Source organism: Crocuta crocuta, unplaced genomic scaffold, assembly GCF_008692635.1.
Source record: "Crocuta crocuta isolate KB4526 unplaced genomic scaffold, BGI_CrCroc_1.0 scaffold50, whole genome shotgun sequence".
In the NCBI taxonomy this organism is placed as follows: domain Eukaryota; kingdom Metazoa; phylum Chordata; class Mammalia; order Carnivora; family Hyaenidae; genus Crocuta; species Crocuta crocuta.
The window spans coordinates 4,098,803-4,118,066 of NW_027527428.1; the positions used below are offsets into that span (position 1 = coordinate 4,098,803).

General features: G+C 49.9%; 1 protein-coding gene across 1 annotated transcript in view; it reads left to right on the top strand.

Moving 5' to 3' along the window:
- Nucleotides 1-1,581: 1,581 nt before the first annotated feature.
- Nucleotides 1,582-19,264, top strand: part of SEC14L1 (SEC14 like lipid binding 1) — a 51,458-nt gene continuing 33,775 nt past the window's right edge. The window contains exons 1-2 of the mRNA XM_077756262.1: nucleotides 1,582-2,133; nucleotides 2,957-3,049. Of these exons, the coding sequence (XP_077612388.1) occupies nucleotides 2,987-3,049 (63 nt within the window). The 5' untranslated portion in view covers nucleotides 1,582-2,133; nucleotides 2,957-2,986. The remainder of the gene's footprint in view (nucleotides 2,134-2,956; nucleotides 3,050-19,264) is intronic.

Sequence of the window (19,264 nt, forward strand, 5' to 3'; positions counted from 1 at the left end):
CGTGTTCAGAGTGTTTCAACTCCCCAGTTTCATAAGTTTATTTCATTGGTGAAAATCAAGACAGAAACAAGGTTCATATTTTGCAACTGGTCAATGTCTCAGATCCGTTTTTTTTTTTTTTTCTTCTGAAAAGTTTTTTTCTTTTAATGGTTGAGAGAGCACCTGTGAGCAGGAGTGTGCGTGAGGGAGGGGCAGAGAAAGAGAGAGAGAGAGAGACTGAATTCCAAGCAGGAGAGCCTGACTTGGGGCTCGATCCCACGAACCGTGAGATCATGACCTGAGCCGAAATCAAGGTGAGGACCCTTAACTGAGTGACTGAGCCACCCAGGTGCCCCTCTCTGAAAAGTTTTAATTGAAGTATACTGTATAGACACGAAAGCCTACAAATCCTAAGTGTATGGCTCAGGGATCTCCCAGGCTCTTTTAGGTCCTCCTCTCTTTTTTCCTGTAGACTGTATTTGATAAATAATATGTCTGTCATGCAGTGTTTCCGACAGTTGATCCTTGGGCAATTCTTTCCCCCACGGTATCATTGGGCGCGTTCCTCTGTTCTCTACTCCCAGTAAATTGGTGGTTACACCTACAGCTTATCAGATCAGGTCAGTCTTTGACAAGCCCATTTCATAGGTGCTGCTGTTTACTCCTCCCGGTGCTGCTCATCATTCCTGGGATGTTTCCTTCTGAGCACCTCTTTTGAAGGTGGATGTGATTTTCACAAACGGCCCGAAGCCAATCGGAGCTGAGTAGGGTGAGCAGTGTGGGTGCTCAAGTTGGAAAATGATGGTCAGAGAAAAACAGGGTGTGATCAAGTTATAAATGGTGCTCTGGGTGGCTGCTAAACTGACCCTGAAGGAAATTCCAAAGCAGCTCCGGAAATGTTCTGTGCAGTGGCGGCATCCAATGTGCAGCCACCCAGGGTGACTAATGCAAAGGGCGCGGGAGTGACACCGCCGGAGAAACTGTGTGTTGCCGTGTGGGTGGACGTGCGCGGTGCCCCGGTCCAGTCCTGCGACCCCCTTAAGGACCCGCGTCTCCACGTGCATCACCCTCGCGCTTTGAAGCTGCAGCTGGACGTGCGGCTGTCCCGCCGGAATGCAGCCCTCCAGGTCCCCAGGGGCCGACCCGGCCCCGCGTTCGTTCCATCCATCGCGCGGCCAGGACGTGTCGACCAGACGATGCTCGGTTCCACCCAGCCCCTCCCAAGCCCAGGCGCTCGCCTCCGCCGCATTACTGGGCGGGAACGCGGTCAGGGCGCTGCAGGGGGAGGCCTGCCTCTCCTGAGCTGTCCGTAAAGAATGAGGAGGCACCGGACCTCCGGCGCCGGCCAGGTCTCGCAGCAGCGGCCTGGCCCGGGCTCCGAGCAGCCGCAAAGCCGGAAGGGCCGCCTTACNCGGGATGCCCCTTGGCCGTCGTAACTCCGGATTCCCACGTAGGAGGTTTCTCCGGACCGGAGCAGCCGAAGCTGGGAACTGGCAGGAGTTCAGAAGCTCGTGAATTCGCAGGTTCCCCGGCGTGGCCACTTTGGGTTCTGCCGGGCAGTGGAATCCNTCCCCGGGAGCTGCTCTGAAATCCGTGTTCCCAGTTTGCAAATTGTGCACCAGCACCGCCAGGTTTGCAAAACCAGAATGGAACGCGGTCCCAGCGCACCGGGACCCGCCAGCCCCAGAGTGAAGATGAATGCGGGCTGCCAGGGGAGCGAGGGGAGCGAGGCGGAGAATTCCCAAGTTGGGCTCTGAGTGTCATGACTTGACAGCTGGACGTCTTTCAGGATTATCTCACTCAAAACCTCCTTGTACAGGGGTGAAACCGAGTACGAGGGAAGTCAGGGGAGGTGCTCGAGGTCACCCGGAGTAATTGTGTGGCAGTCTTCAGACTGTCAGTGCTGTTTTCCGACATAACCTGTTCCTTGGGAGAGATAAGCTAAACAAACATGCCGGAGAGAGTTCCAGACCTGTTTCAGTGTATAATATAGATAGGAATCTAACGAAATAAAATGCATTTCCGTAATCTTTTTTTTTTCTTTTGCAGCTAGACTTCGGGCTCCTTGAGGATATTCCATTTTGTACTTTGGAATATCCCCTCACGGTATCCAGCATGCAGTAACATTCTTAATGATTAGCCTCAGCAGGATAGGTAGGCTCTTTGGGTTTCTTTTTTTCCTCATTTTTAAGCAGGGAAGTAAAGTCAGGCAGAGGACTCCCCCCGCCCCCGCATAAGTGTGTTTTGCACAACAGTGCAGTAGGCTGATACCGCCCGGGTAGGAATCCGTACCCCTGAGAAGTAGGCTCCAGCACTTTAATTGATTACCGACAGACCCCACAGCTATCTGTAGCTGGAGATTTCAGGGGAGCCTCTAGCCAGAGTGCTTGGTGTGGCTGCCATTAGAAGACACATCTCTGAAATTGTAGTCACGCAGTTAGAAAACAGGGAGGAACAGTTGAGCCTCAAAGCTAGCGTTGGACGAGTTGCCCATCATTTGAGATACGGCGGTGTTTTTTTCCATTGGTATGTTTGTGCGTCTCCAGACTTAATATCCCGAAGTGCCCCCCTTTTGACTTGGCTTGTTGTAAAAGTTGCAGAAGAGAAAATGATGGGGGAACTAATAATCAGAGCATCCCATTTCGGGGCCTGAAAGGACTGGGATCTTAGACCCCCAGACACCCCCTGGAGAGGCCCCGGAGGCTGACCAGACGGGGTTTCCTCATTACCCTCATTACACTTGACCTTCCTTCACCTGCTCTTGCTGTCTCATTACCTTCTCCTTCCGCGTGTAACCATCTTTTGTGCCATCTTTTGATTTGTGTGTGTTGACAATGATGTGACCTATTGAGGTCTGTTTCTACGCCGGGGCTGTGGTTTGATGAGTAAACACAGATTTACATTTTCCCCGTATCACGGGTTGTTTTTCTTTTTCTTTTCTTTTTTTTTTTTAATCACATACATTTGTGTGTTGCAGGTGGGAGAGCATTGCTGTCGAATTCCAGTCATGGTGCAGAAATACCAGTCACCGGTGAGGGTGTACAAGCACCCCTTTGAGTTAATTATGGCTGTAAGTACTTCACATGTTGATTTACTCCTCGGCCCGTTTAAGTAGTCCGATTTGACGATCTGTAACCGGCTGTTTCTCCTTTGTATCCATCGCTCCACTTTGACTTCTTCTGGTTTTATGCAGATGAGCCACAGCTAGAGTTTGTGAACTGTTGTTAAACAGTAAGTCTCTGAAAATCAAAACCGGCGTGTTATTTTTTTAAAACTGCACCTCAGCTTAATATGTGAATTTGAGTTAGGGCACCCAGGTGGCTCAGTTGATGAAGTGTCTGGCTCTTGGCTTCGGCTCAGGTCACGATGCCAGGGTCGTGGGATTGAGCCCCGCGTTGGGTTCCGCGCTAAGCTTGGAGCCTAAGATATTGTTTTCTCTTCCTCCCTCCATCCTCCTCTGCCCCTCAGAAGTGGGATTCTGAGTAAATACTTCCTCCGGATTTTGTTCTCTTTGTTAAAGTAGAAGAGGGGCGTGGAGAGTGGATTCCACGCCCCCCCACCCCCATTCCTCTTGGAAGAGTGCTCTGGTTAAGAGCACATAACCAGAGCACTGGGGGGTGGAGTTTAATTTAGATTATTCTGATGACTCTGCTGAATGAGCTTTTCCCCCTGACATCGAACTCCCGAGGCATATTAGAAATTCCACAAATGGAGTTACTAAGGTCGTAATTTTCCTCGTTATGTATCTGAAGAGTTTAGCTGAAAACAAACATTTCACTAGGTGCGAAACAAAACAAACCTTTTTCCAGTCACTTTTAGAGTGTTCTGGGGCATTCCCCTTTGCTTCTGTATCACTTACTGTTACGGCGTAACATACGTACAGGAAGTGCTTTTGTCAGGATGAAAATGCCAAACTGAACCACAATCAAGATCTAGAACACACCAGCCCCGCCAGAAGTCCCCCTTCGCCCCGACCTCAAAGTGGGCCGCTGCTCTCACTTTGAGCACCATCGATGAATGCTGGCTGTTCCCTTTCTGTATTTAACTAGAAACTCAGGTGGTTTTGTATCTGGTTGTTTCTGCCCAGCCTTCTTTGTGAGATTTATCCAGATCCGTATAGTCTTGAAAAGTAACCCCCCAAAGCCCTCTCAAGGAAACGATTTAGATGTAGGAAGTGTGGTTTTGTAGATTGAGGTATAATTTACATTCAGTGACATGGTCACGTATTCGCGTCCATTTCGATCGGTTTTGGGGGAAGAGCGACCCGCTCCTCACCCGGCAGCACCTTCCCACCCGTCCCCTCAGAACCCGCAGAACGTTCCCTGTGCCCCTCCTCGGTCTGCACGAGGTCTTGGGGGTTTTTCCTTGGGTGTGGGGGTGGTGTTTCTGGTTCTGTATTTCCTTTTTTTTCCCCCCAAGATTTTGTTTCTACGTCCTCTCTACACCCAACACGGAGCTCCAACTCCCAGCCCCAAGGTCAAGAGTCTCATGCTCTGCTGACAGAGCCAGCCAGGCGCCCCCGTGTGTCCCTCAAACACCAGGACTGTTGAGTATTTTGTGTGAACGGCGTATCAGAAGGGCTCGTTTCCTGTTTGCATGTCCTGAGTGTCGTTTTGGCTTCTGGTTGTGTGTGCAGCACAGACCCCCGCCAGAGAGCTTGAGAAAGGCCATTGTTCATGGGGACACACGGGGGCTGATGTGAACGGCCCAGAAATGCAGGAGCCCGAGTTGGATGGGCTGAGCTCCCAGGACATGGCATTGGAGGGCGGTTCCGGGCAGCTCTGGGGAAGGTCTGTCCGCGGCACTTGTCCCTGGAACTCCACCCCGTGGGGCTCTGCTTGCGGCCGACGCGGGAGCCCCCTTTCTCCTACCAGCTGGCTGCTTTGCTTGCTCTTGGTTTTCCCTCCCCTGTGACCTAGCTCACGTGCTTTCTTAGCTATTCAAAACCCCGCAGGCCCCAGTTCCACTTGGTGGCATTTCTGGTTGTGTTCTTTCGGTTTCTAAGTGACCGATTCTGGTCTCGTTTCCTAGTTCAGATTCTGGACAGACTTGATCTGGTCATCTCTGCCCTGGAGCCAGGATGTAGGTTATTGGCCCAGGGGTGGTGGCCTGACGCTTTTCAGTTGGGGGAGCTGGGGGGGAGGTTGGGGGGGGGAGCAGCAGAGNCCCGGGGGCTGGGGTGGGAGGGCCAGGAGCCACGAGGGGCGCATTCTGTCGTCTAAGACATGAAGTACTATCTTAAAAGCTCCGTGCAATCTTGATTGTGTGGGCAAAGGTATTTTGGTGCCTTCTGCAGGTACTAGATTAATAACGAGGAGTTTTGACCTTCTAGTGATCAACTTCCTTGTTTTCCTTACTTTACTGTTTTCAAAATGGTAAAGTTTGTCCTGCCCGTGTTTGTGCATGGATTTACAGGAGCATCTGAAATTCAAATTCTGAACCTCCCAGTCTTTTAAAATTAATACATTTTTAAATTGCTTTTATTTGAGGCAAGACATCATTTTCTTTTGAGTTGTGACAGAATAGATATTCTTTTAAGTTTGTTTATTTTGAGAGAGAGAGTGTGTGCGGGCACGTGCCCAAGCAATGAAGGGACAGAGAGAAGGAGAGAGAATCCCAAGAGGTCTCCTTCCCGCCATCACAGAGGCTGATTCGGGGCCCGATCCCACTGGGAGATCATGACCTGAGCTGAAATCAAGAGTTGGACACTCAACCAACTGAGCTACTCAGGCGCCCTGAAAAAAAAAGTTTTTAATATTTATTTTTGGGGAGAGCACAAGTGGAGGAGGGCAGAGGTGGGCTGTGCGCTGACAGCAGCGAGCCGACACAGGGCTTGAACTCATGAACCTGAACTGAAGTTGGACGCTCAACCAACTGAGCCCTCCAGGGTGCCCCTGAAAATATTTTTTAATCTGAAAATGAAATATGTTCTCCTTTGGGAGTTAGAAGCTAGAACGTTTTAAGTCTTTAGTGAATTTCTGTCTGGTGTCATTTGCCACTTTGCAAGTTGAAATTGTACTTCATAAAATCCTCATTTACCTTTTTTACCATTTTCTTCATCGAGGATAAACAGGAGTATAACAGACTTACTGTGGACGTAGTCTTTGCAGCTCATTCAGAGCGAGGGGAGAGGTGTATAGTTAAGGCAAGAACATTTCCCTGTAGCTTCAAGGGAAATGGTTTCGAGAGCAAGCCCCACAGCGTGCGCTGCGGCAGCCACAGCACGTGGTGGCGACGGGGCTGTTGGGCAGGTGGTCGGCCTGTGTTATGGAGGGGTGGATCCAAGCCCTGCTCCCCGGGGGTCCCGTGGGGAGCAGACTGCGGGGAAGATGCCACTCCGGGAGACAGATGCTCTTGTCTGTTAACCGAGAGCGTTACTGTAATTCAGTACCTCGGGGAAGTGGTTTTCGAGGACATTGACTAGTGTAAGTTGCTCCGTGGTGGGTATCAGGTCTGGTAATTGCACTTGATTGATTCAGTGAATGTGCATCGTTTGTTTCGGGATCGGGCAGCCTTGAGAAGTCCCGTTCTCAGCCCATTTGAATTACATGGCAGCCAAGCAGAATGGAGGCGGGGTTTCTGCGGGTGGTTGTGGTGTTTTAAGGGCCTGAGTTGAGGAGTCACCTACGACTACTTGTAGCACCTTGGCGGCTGAGGGACGCGAGGCACGCCTCAGGGTGGAGGTCTGCTGCCCGCCTTCCGTCCTTTGCATCCTGCGAGGCCTCCGGCCCACCCCCGTGCGGACCCTCCGTGTTTTCTGAAGTTCATGTTTGCGAGCACACCTTGGACGTGTCCAGTCTCAGCCAAGCACGTTTCCTGGGGTTCCTCTGCCCAGGTCGTGGGGAGGGAGGCTGAAAGGGGGCCCACAGAAAAGGCAAGGTGCTCGGGATGGGCAGGGAGCTGCTAATGTGCGAGGGCTACATTTGGAAATTTCTGAGCTAAAACAACTTTATTTTGTTATTTACCTTTTTTTTAAATGTTTTATTTATTTCTGAGAGAGAGACAGTGTGAGCAGGCGAGGGTCAGAGAGAGAGGGAGATACAGACTCTGAAAAATAGGCTCCAGGCTCTGAGCTGGCAGTCAGCACAGAGCCCGACGCGGGGCTCGAACCCATGAACCGCGAGATCCTGACCTGAGCGAAAGTGGGATGCTCAACCGACTGAGCCCCCCAGGCGCCCCTAAAACACAGTTTTAAAACTTAGACGTGTTCAGTGACAGCTTTCCCCCTCCTCTGACGTTAGGGGGTGATACAGAGGAAGGGTGACGGAGCTGGAGAGCCAACGAGGGGACGTGCAGGAGACAAGGGCCCTGTGAGGGAGGAAGGCCTGCGGCCCAGACAGCTCTGTGCCAGCGCCCCTCCTCCCCCGAGGACAGCTGTCGTTTTGACGCGTTGGAGCGCGTGATGGGAGAGGCCCCACCAGGCACCCTGCCANCCCGCAGCGCCCGCCGCCCGCACCCCACACCCGTGTCCCCTGATCGTGCCCTGGCACGCGTTTCCTTCCCTTTCTCCCCTGCACCACCCAAGTGATTTGTTCTTTCCTCACCGTCTTTCACGCCTGCAGGGCGCCCTGCGTCCTACGCTGTGTCCACCCGGCCGTCCCCTGAGGGACCCCTTTCCTGTCCCACCCGCTCGAAACTGCTTTGCTCTCTCACGAGGCCCTTCGTGTCCCGCCCTCTCTGTTTCACCTTACTTCACAAACACACAGACACGGACGTTGAAGTCTGTTCTGTGCTGCCCTGGGGTCGCCACACGCCCTGTCTTTCCGGGCCTCACACTCTCTTGACAGCTTCCTTCCTCACCTTCGCCGCTTGCTTTCCCATCTGCCCTCGGAGCGTGCGGCCCGCTGGCCCGGCCCGCTGCCCCAGGCCCCTGGGCGCCGCTCGCTCCCGTCTGTCTCCCCTTCCTCCATTCCGCGTCAGGGCCATCAGTGGTGGCCGCTGCCCCTTGTCACGGGCGTTTCTTTCACTCTCAGGGTGCATGCGGCTGTCTCGAAGGCTCCTCAGGGCCGCGTATTAGCTCCCTTGTTCCCCCAGGTGTCGGCGCTAAGGGCACAGCAGTCTCCGAGCTGGCCCTTGATCAGCTGACATGTGTGCACTTGAGCCTTGAGTGAGGACTTGGGAAGTGGGTTGGGTGGAAACTCAGATCTGAAATGTCACTGTTTTCAGACATGAGGTCTGTGTGTCCTGCACGGACACGCAGTAACGTGCTGGGCTCCTTCAGTGAGCCGGTACCCCCGTGGGAGCAGAGCCCTGTGGTGACGGATTTGGCTAATGCTTTTTTTGTTTTTTGTTTTTACGTCTTCCGAAATTCCACAAAGTCCTGTGGACAAACCCCTTATTGGGGGATTGAGCGATGCGCTTCTGTTGAAAGAACAGAGAAGCTATTTGCCGGTGTGCAGCTATTGGTTAGGTGGCCCACCAGCTCGGGGCGCCTGGGGGCCTCAGTCGGTTAAGCGTCCGACTTCAGCTCAGGTCATGATCTCCCGGTTCGTGGGTTCAAGCCCCACGTCGGGCTCTGTGCTGACAGCTCAGAGCCTGGAGCCTGTTTCGAATTCTGTGTCTCCTTCTCTCTCTGCCGCTCCCCTGCTCATGAGGTCTCTCTCTCTCAGAAGTAAATAAAAACATTAAAAAAAAAATCAAAATGGCCCACCACCACAGGATTGACTTTTGCTCTTCTCTCTCGTGTTTTGTGTGTGTTTCTTTCATTTTGGTTTTTGTTTGTTTTTAGTCCCTTTTTCCTTCCCCCAGGTGCCTCCTGGCTTCCTGCTAAGACAGATGATCAGGAGGGAGAGATTGGCCGTGGGCTCGGTGCTCACGGGCCCTGCCGCAGACCCGCTCGGTGACGGGTCAGGTCCCTAGTGTGAGGCTGTGGTGAGGAGGCGCTGGAGTTAGCCTGCAGGGAGGAGGGCGGGGAGGGCAGGGCCCGGCAATCCCCACGTCCTCCCCTCTTCCTTGCTCACATCCAGCCCCGTGCCTGCCTCCGCGCACGAGGTGAACTGCATCCGTAAGTAAGTGACGCCTCTGGATGTGTGTGTTTTATTTTATCTTTTATTTCTTTTACATTAAACAGGCGTTTGCATTTTATTTAGGCTTTATCCCGTCCATTCAGATTTCCTTTGTCGAAACAGCTGGGGAGACCTGTGGGGACCCCGGGGGCTTTGCGTGTGTGATCGCAGCGTGAGGAGAGCCCCGAGTTTGGCCTTTTGGGGCCGAGAGTGAAGTGTGCAGCGATCCGAGAGGTGGCCCGGCGCACAAGCTGCCTCGCGGGCAACCGCTTCCAGATTGTTCCTTGGGTCGGTTGGGATAGAGGGGCACGGGTCCGGCTGGAACGCATTCTTGTTTTGTCCTCTCGCCCGCCGCGTGGCCGCTGGCCGCCTCCTGAAGCCGAGGAAACCGTGGGCCGCCTGCCCCGTGTTCTCTGGCCTTGTCCTCTGACCCGCGTCTTGCGCACGTCGGGTTTTGAGCAGGATTTTCGTTTGAGGTGTTGTCGTGCCTTCTGTCGTCCTTCTTCTCGAAGCACAGCTTCTTCCTCTCACCCTGGGTTTCAGCCCCCGGCCTTTTCGTGTCCCTGACTCCACTTCCCAAGTTTCTCGAGGTGATACCGAAATCCATCCTTTCGTTAACCGAGGTGTCGCGAGGTCTCCCGGCGGCCTGATGGGCGGTAGCGTCTGTCTCTGCTCAGAGGGGAACGAGCTGTGTGCACGTTTCCCGACGGCTGACTTTCAGCAGTTCAGTCCGTCTGGGAATGGAGGGAAAGGGTCCCGTTCCTCTGATGGTAAATTAAGATCCTGGTCAGTCTTCTTCACTGGGGGAGGCGGTGGCCGTCTTATTTATGAGGTTCTTGAGTGCCACTCCGTGAGGCCTATCACACTTGATGCAAATTGGGGTGTAATTAGACCTACTTAGTCTTGGAAACGGACAATTATAGTACATTCTCGTTACGCGCTACTCTGTATAGGACTAGGCATTTTCCCTCCTCTTACGCCCACTCTCCAGCACATCATGCATCCTGAATTATTTGTAATGTGCCAGGGTGGAGACAGTTGTGGTTCTGAAGGAGAAATAAAGCAGGATCTGACTCAGCCCCTTGCCTCTTTGATTTACCTGTTTTTGTAAAAACACAAAAAACCAAGACAAAACCCCCCAAACACTGTAATACGGACGTTTTCAAGCCTATACAAGTCGAGAGAATGAAGGGTCCAGGCAGTGCCAGGGGCCATCGACCCGCTCTGGTGGGGGAGGGGGGGAGTGCTTTGCCACTATTGTTTCATCTGTTTTTCACATTACGCCCCCCCCCCCATGTATTTAAAGCAGGTTTCCAGCATCTCGTGAGCTCACCCATAACTACTTCAGCAGGGTCTGTAACATAAGGACCTTTTAGTTTTTCAGCACAACCACCACATCATTGTCACACTTAACGAAAATACCGGCTCCACGTTCAGACTTTCTCAATCGCCTAAAACAGGTCCAGACCAGCCGCCGCTCCTGGTTCCTGTCTTCAGTCTCCCTGCTTCCCACGCTCTGCCTTCCCTTTGCCGCCCTGTCCTGTCCTGTCCCCCTAACTCGGCTGCCCTCACTGTTCCTGGGAGCAGATGGGAGCAGGTGTGGCCTCCATCCGGCCTCCCGGCCTCTGGAATGCTGAATCGCAAATAAGATGCAAAGTGTTCTTTCCCAAATGAAACTGGGTCTTTCTATGATTGGTCCTCACGGTTCCCACAGAAAGCAGGGGAGAGGAGTTCATCCGTGGGCAAGGCTGACTGAGAGGGTTTCGGGGCAGCATGAGCGGCCAGTGCCTGGTGGAGTCCGGCGGGGGCCGGGGGGGCTGGGGCGGCGGTGCTGCTTCCGTTCGCACCCTGGCTGGGGACATCGGGCTGCTTGGAGAAGTGCCCGCGGACAGCTTCACTGAAGAGAGGACCTTGGTCCCCTGGTGTCATAAGTGATTCTTTCTTTGACCCGTACGAGGGGGAACCGGTTTTGTGTATTTCTAGGGGAGCAATTTCATGTTGAAACGGCATAGGCTGCATTATGATTCTCTTGCAAGGCACAGTTTGAGGTTAGGAGGACTCGTCTTTTTGTTTAATGAAAAGGTTATGTAAATGTCATTATTACTCTATATAAAATAACTGCTTTATGTGTCTTGATGTGTACGGAGCCCCCTTTCCATTCAGAAATCTGCCGTGTGCTTCCTGGCTCTCGTGCATATTTTTGCACTAGACTGTTCAGAGTGTCCTTGGGGTTACTGATAAGCAGCCAGTGTGTGAGTGTCTTGCGTATTTGATCTGAGGCTGGAACTGTCTGGCCTGCCGATCGTACCTCTCTCTCCCCACCTCCATGCCTTCTTGGGGACAGAGGGAGCCCTCCTCTAACGATACTCCGTCTGCTATCTTGTGTTTTCTGGCCTTCATAATGATCGCGGTGTTCTAATTGCTAGTTGATGCTGTTTGAGAACTCTCTGGTTCTCTCTCTCTGACATCTCTTCCTGGGCAGCCTCATTTAAACCCATGGCTTCAGCTGTCACCTTGTAAACGGGAAGATCTCAGAGTTTATCTTCAGTACAGACTCCCACTCAGAAACTTCCAGATTCCCAGCCAGCTGCCTGCTAGGACCGCTCCATTTGACGCCACGCAAATTTAGCGTATTCGAGACAGAATCCACTGCCTGCTCCTGCCTGCACAAAGAACACAGCTCCACAGAACGAACACACACACACACACACACACACACACACACACACACACTCACACACATACACACACACATCCCAGTAGACTGTCAGAAGCTCTGCCTTTCTCTGTGAGCTCCTGCTTCTGACCAGTGCCGTCACCACATGCCCTGTTCTCAGACCAGAGCCTTCGGGCGATGCAGGGGGCCTTCCCTCCCCACCCCTCAGGCTCCGTGATGACCAGAAGCATCCCTGTCCAGGATGTCTCCCGAAGCATGTCTGCATCTGCCCGTCTCTGATCGTGTTGGCACCTCTTCTGACGACAGCACCTGACGCCCTGTCCGGGCCTCTGGACCCGGGCTCCCCATCGCTTCTTACCCACCTGCTCCCGCCCAGGGGGTCGCAGCGGGGGGCTCCAATTGTAATTCCGAACACACTTCGCGTTTAGAGGTCTTTAAGTGGCTGCCCCACAGCTTCACGGTGAGGCTCAAATTCATCAGCCGGGTACCCAGAGCCCGTGGCCATCAGCTCCTGCATTTCCCGGCAGCCTCCTCGCCACACACGAGCCCCCCACGTTTGTTGCACTTGGAGTCATGGGGGCTTCCTTGGCCTTCCCTGAGCAGGCCGTTCTTTTCCATGGCTGCTGTGCGTCTCTGCGGACTGTCTGGCATCCCTTCCTCCCTCCTTGTCACCTGGCTGACTCTGATGACTGGTCAGACTCAGTTCTCCTTGCTGGAAGCCCCTCTGTGCTCTGAGGGCTCACTGTCACCTCCCTGGTCTCTCCACCTTGCAGCGATCTGCAGGGGAGGTGACTTCCCCTCCGAAGAGTCGCCCCATCGGTCCTTTAACGTGAGCACGTGGTCCACTCTCAGATTTGTCCAAAGTCGGATTAGTGAATCTTGGAATCTGTGCTTGGTTCCTGGATACGTCTGCTTCTGGTAAGGCAAATTTTGACCAAAGGTCACACATTGCATCATACTCTTTTGGTTGGAGGTATTTGCTACTTCTACCTGAATCATGTTTTTTGTTGGTAGTGGTGTTTTTTTTTTCCCCTGGTATTTTTTTAAAAAATTTAAATTCAAGTTAGTTAAAATACAGTGTAATAATAATTTCAGGAATAGAATTTAGCAATTCATCACTTACATATAACACCCAGTACTCACCCCAACAAGTGTCCTCCTTAATGCCCTTACCCCTTTAACTCATGTTTTGAAGGAATCTGACATCATATTTTGTGAGTAAACTAGAATTTATGTTCAGTGAACTGAAGCGTATAATCAGTGTAGTTGACTAAAAAACGTGTCCTGCTTTACGTATTACTTGGTGTTTTGAGTGGCTTTTCTCCCATAGTGATGAATACCAAGTGTGAAAGAATGTCATTTCCAGGGTTTTCCTATAGAACGTAAAATCTTTTTAAAAATTGTTGATTCTGCCAGTATGGTATTGTAATTTTTTAAAAAAGATTTCTTCAGGCTTAAACCTGAAAGGGTGGTTATTATATATCTTTCTCTCTTAATGAATAAGTTATTCTGTGACATCAGATAGGTCTGATTACAGGGGTATGTGTTTCTCTTATTTTTTCTAGTTTAATCCCCGTGTCTGTTTTAAAAATAAAGTCCAGAGCTAAAAGATGCAAGGTACAGATTTTAAGAAGAAATTCATTTAAGAGATCATTGATTATATTGCAGCATTTATACTGTTAATATTGAGAAAACTCTTATCTTCATTTTACTTTTAACACAGAGTTGCTTTAGAATGTGAATTCTGACAGTGGTAAGTTCTGATTCTCTCCTGAATCGGGATTTCTGAGAGCAGCTCGGCTGCCCGGTGTCACAGCCCTGCGAGCGGCTCTGATACCTGCTCCGGTTTCACAAGCACTGGTTTAGATCTCCTTAAATTGAATTTATAGCGACTGGAATGGGAGGAAGGGAAGCTGGTTTCACTTATAACTTTTTAATTTAAAAGTTTTGAAAGGAATAGAGACTCTAACAGACTGTGACATAGAGTTTTTCTTTAAAGTTTTTTTTAACATTTTTATTTATTATTGAGAGACAGAGAGAGACATATATGAGCAGGGGAGGGGCAGAGAGAGGGAGTCACAGAATCTGAAGGAGGCTCCAGGTTCTGAGCTGTCAGCACAGAACCCGACGCAGGGCTCGAACCCACCAACTGTGAGATCATGACCTGAGCCGAAGTCGACGCTCAACCGACTGAGGCCCCCAGGTGCCCCGTATAGAGTCTTCTAACATCACGTTTTCATTTGAAGGACTTAACGTGCCAGCAGGGAGACTGTGGGTTTGCTTCATCTGCTTCTCCGGACTCTGCTCTGGAGTTTATTCAGTGACAGGGAGTTACACTGTGTGCTTCCTTGAACTTGTCCTAGTTAATCCGTGTGACTGTGTTTGTTGATTTTCAGGTGGAGAAGATTTGTACTGTATTTTATTGTGGTAAATGCACAGTAATATAAAACCTGCCGTCTTAACCATTTGTAGCGTGCGGTTCAGTGTGGCAGGTGTGGTCACACAGCTGTGCAGCCATCACTGCACTTTGCTTCCTCGCCTTTCTGGATGGAACCGTCGTCCCTGTAAACGCCCTGCCCCGGCGAACCCCCTGCCCCTTTTTCTACCTTCTGTTTGCGAGTAGCGCTGTGACCGTTCCTTCTGTACGTGGACTCAGGGCTTGTGCTTTTGTGATTTGCTTGTTTCACTAGCATCCTGTCTTCATGGGCCATCCACGCTGTAGCAGGCGTCAGAACGCCTTTCCCTTTTTTTTTTTTTTTAAAGTTTATTATTTTGAGAGCGAGAGCATGCACATGAGCAGGGGGAGGAGCAGAGAGAGAAGGCGAGAGACTCCCAAGCAGGCTCCGTGCTGTCTACATGGAGCCCAGTGCACAGCTCAGTCCCACCAACCGTGAGATCATGACCTGAGTTGAAATCAAGCATCAGACACTTAACTGACTGAGCCCCCCAGAACTTGGTTTCGTCTTAAAAGACTAAACATTTTTAAAACCTAGTTTTTGACGATAATATCAACCAAAAAATTACATACTTTTCTAGGTGGTTTTCTTTTTTTGTCTTTTATATTAATAGATTCTAGATCCAAAAGACAAGTTCCTTGAAGAATTCTACCACTGTATTTTGTTCCATTTATTCAAAGTATATATACATTTTTATAAGAAAGTTTTTTTTTAAAGTTTGTTTATTTTGAGAGAGAGCGAGTCTGAGCGAGTCTGCTTGTGCGAGTAGGGGAGGGACAGAGAGAGGGAGAGAGAGAATCCCAAGCAGGCTCCATGCTGTCAGCACAGAGCCCGATGCGGGGCTTGATCTCACAAACTGGGAGAGCATGACCTGGGCTGAAATCAAGAGGTGGACACTCAACCAGCTGAGCCCCCCAGGCTCCCCTCAAAGCGTATCCTTAATGTGCATCTCCTGGTTGCTGTTGCCGCTGGTTTCTTAAGAAAGAACAGCATCTCGGGGTGCCTGGGGGGCTCAGTCGGATAACCGTCCAACTTTGGCTCAGGTCATGATATCACGGTTTGTGAGTTCGAGCCCCGCGTTGGGCTCTGTGCTGACAGCTCAGAGCCTGGAGCCTGTCTTCGGATTCTGTGTCTCCCCCTCTCTGCTCTTCCCCTGCTCTCACTCTCTCTCTCTCAAAATAAACACTAAAAAAAAAAAAAAAAACCAAAAAAAAAAAAAAAAAAAAAAAAAAAAAAACCAAAAGAAAAAGAAAGAAAGAAAGAACAGCATCAGGAGCCAGTGTAGAACCACTGATGTAAAAGGGTGGGCGCCTTCCATAAGGGAAGAGAACTGGTAGAGAAAATAGAGAATCAGACGCTCTAGGTGTGTGAGGTACATCTTGTCTGACGGGCCTTTAATAAATAGTCCGTCATAGATCTTTTCCTGATGGATTAAAACAGCTCCTACTTTCAGCCCACTAATGATGGAGAGTTTTATTCTGGTTCATGAAACCGGATAATATTTCCATAGCTCATTACGTTCTTTTATGTGGGCAAACACATGGCATCTCTCAGAGCTGACAGCTGCGCCTCCCCGGAACACCAGATGCTTTTCTCAAGTCCTTGGACTTATTTTTTACACCCGGGAAAGTAAGACAGCACTTTGCCAAGTCCAACTTGACGTGAACAGGAACACGCAGAACTGCTATTTTTGTTGTCACCTGCACTCCATCTGCTTTCTGTTAGACAAAAAATGTATGGACAAGGATTGGTTTTGGTAAATCCCGGCATGTCTTGGATCCCACTGGGTCATGCGTTGGCCCAGTCACGTGACTGCACATGAGCCCCAGAGAGGAGAGAACTTTCTTGGCCCTCCCATGTTCCTGTTTGCCTCAGGCCTGAGTAATTGTTGCCCAAGAGACCTTTGACCTTCCAAATTTATTGACAGAGGTATCTCAAGTATAAAGATCTGCTTCAAAGATGGGTATACTTCTGTTTTTTCTAACTGTAGTTGACCCTTGAACACAGAGATTAGCGTCATGGACCCCCCCCCCCATCCCCACATGCAGTCAAAAATCTGCATATAACTTATAGGTCTCCAGAAACTTTGTTAACAGCCCACCATTGACCGAAGCCTTACTGATTATGTAAGCAGTTGATGAATACATATTTGGCACATGTATTATGTCCCGTATTCCTACAATCGAATAAGGTAAAGAAAAATGTTACGAAAATCATAAGGAACATACACTTGCCATATTCTACTGGATTAATAAAAAAAAAAAAAATCTGCGTACATGTGGACCTGCGCAGTTCAAACTCGTGCTCAAGGGTCACCTGTAGTGCCCTTTAATTCTTCAGCAGATGTCGGTTAATGTTGTGCATTAACAGTGAGACCCTCTGGATGCCTGTCATAGCTAAGTGCAGTCACACGGTACATGGCTTATTTGGGGTGTCAGGTAGTAGTATTGTAATGTTTGAAAGTAAATACAGGGGTGCCTGGGTGGCTCAGTCAGCCAAGTGTCCGACTTCAGCTAAGGGCATGATCTCACGGTTCTTGGGTTTGAGCCCCGCGTTGGGCTCTGTGCTGACTGCCAGCTCAGAGCCTGGAGCCTGTTTCAGCCTGTGACTCCCTCTCTCTCTGACCCTCCCCTGCTCATGCTGTCTCTCTCTCTCCTAGAAATAAGTAAAAATAAAAAAAAAATAAAATAAAAAAAAGAAAAAATAAAAAAAAAAAAGAAAGTAAATACAAAAAGGATTACTTGAGGTGGAATTAATATATGGAGGGTGTGTTTGAGCCAAATATAGGCTAAGGTAGCTCCCAGACGGGGGGCTGTACAAGTCAAGGTGGACGTGGTGAGTCACCCGCGGCATCTGCCCGTTGGCCTTCGGGCCCGAAAGCGATTTGCCCTGTTCCCCACTTTGTGTCCACGCCAAAGGGGAAATCAGCTCCAACAGATCGGCACCCTTTCTAATAAGCTGTGTCATTAGTTTGGGGCTTGTAATTGTACGGGCTTTAACTAGTTTGTACATATTTAAGTAACATCGTAAGAAAGATAACTGGTCGACACCAAAGTCCAAAGAAACTTTCTTTTTTTACATTAAAAGAAAAGTATTTATTTTGAGGGAGGAAGAGAGAGAGAACACGAGCAGGGGAGGTGAAGAGAGAGAGGAGAGAGAGAATCTCATGCAGTCTCCGCACTGTCAACGCCAAGCTGGACTCAGGGCTCGACCTCATGATCCACAAGATCATGACCTGAGCCGAAGTGAAGAGTTGGATGCTTAACCGACTGAGTTACCCAGGCGCTCCAAAACCTTTTTCTTTGAAAAGGGGTTTGCACTTTATTCAAGCCAGTTACCCAGTTACCCTGTGTTCGATTTTGCTGTGCATCCATGAGTGCGCATTGGCTTGGCCCTTAAGCTGGGCTCTGTGTGAAACTACCAGAGGTTGAGCCGGGGCGGGTGGTTCACTTGATTCACTTGATGACTTCTTCGCCCGACTGTTTTAAATAACAGTGGGCAGCCCTTCCAGATGATATGTAGTGGCGTGTGTTTGTGTTTTGTTGTTTGTTTACCCTTAGAGTAGTGATTGGCGAGACTGAGAGTGAAGAGTAGGGACGGTCGGGGCACCTGGGTGTCTGACTTTGGCTCAGATCAAGATCTCACAGTGTGTGAGTTCGAGCCCCACGTCTGGGTCTCTCCTGTCAGCCCTGAGCCTACTTTGGATTCTCTGTCCCCCTCTTTCTCTGCCCCTCCCCTACTTGTGCACGCGCACTCTCTCTCCCAAAAATAAGTAAACGTTAAAAAAAACCCAACATTTATTAAAAAGAAAGAAGAAAGAAAATAGGGATGGCAATGTCCTTAACTTCTGGGTCTAACTTAGGTCTGTGGAAATTAACACAGTGGATACATTTCAACTCTTGTCACCTGACAATGGGAAGGTTGAGGCCCGGCATCTTTCATGTTTATGGTTCTTGTGGTCGTGTATCTTTTTCATGAAAGGAATTTCGGCTCTTTTGTAAATGGTCCTCAAATACAACTATATCATGTTTTTAACTTCAAAAGTTTAAAACTCTTGGGGCGGCCCGGCTGGGTCAGCCAGTGGAGTGTGTGACTCCTGATCACTGGGTTTTGAGTTTGTGCCCCATGTTGAGTGTAGAGATTACATAACTAACTAGCTAACTTAAAAAAAAAAAAAAGTTTAAAACCTTTAAAGCAGTTTAGTTTGAGAATGTTGGTCATGTGCCCAGGAGGTTAAAGTCAGGCTGGATGCCACAGAGGGGTGGGAAAGGGTTCTGACGGGTCCTGGCTTCCCAGGCCGGTCTCCTGAAGGAGGTCCAGGGTGTCAGCTAGGCCTTGAGCCTGCGCCGCGACCAAACCATCTTCTTGGGCTCTGCTCTCAGCGAGCTTAGAGTCCAGTGAGAAGACCCAGTTGCCTGGGCCCTGGGGGCAAACAAGGACCCTTCTGCTCACTTTGAACCAACGTTGCTCCTTTAAGTGTTTGAAAAATACTTAAAGAACATATAGAAGGTCAAAGAATAATGGTGAGCATTTATGGGGTATGTAAGTATTTTGTCATACGTTTGTATGACAAAATGGAGGGGTGCATGGTGGGCTCAGTTAGTGGGCTCTTGATCTCGGGGTTTTAAGTTCAAGCCCCACTATGGGTGTAAGAGGTTACTTAAAGATAAAATCTTTAAAAAAGGTGTATACACTCCTGTGTTAATTTCCACAAATCTAAATTAGACCCCGAAGAAGTCGAGGACGCTACCATTATCTTTTTGATTGCTTACATGTACTTTATGGGTAGGTCCCCACCAGCTTTATTTGGATATAATCGACATTGAACATGATGTTAGTTTATGGTGTAAACCAGTGTTTTGATATATGTACATATTTGTGAAACAACCATCACAATAAGTTCATTTAACGTCTGTCACCTCACATAATTACACATTTTTTTTTTAATGTTTTATTTTTTTCTAGGAGGGAGAGAGAGAGAGAGACAGCGTGAGCAGGGGAGGGTCAGAGAGAGAGGGAGTCACAGACTGAAACAGGCTCCAGGCTCTGAGCTGGCAGTCAGCACAGAGCCCGACGTGGGGCTTGAACCCACGAACCACGAGATCATGACCTAAGCGAAAGTCGGACGCTTAACCCACTAAGCCACC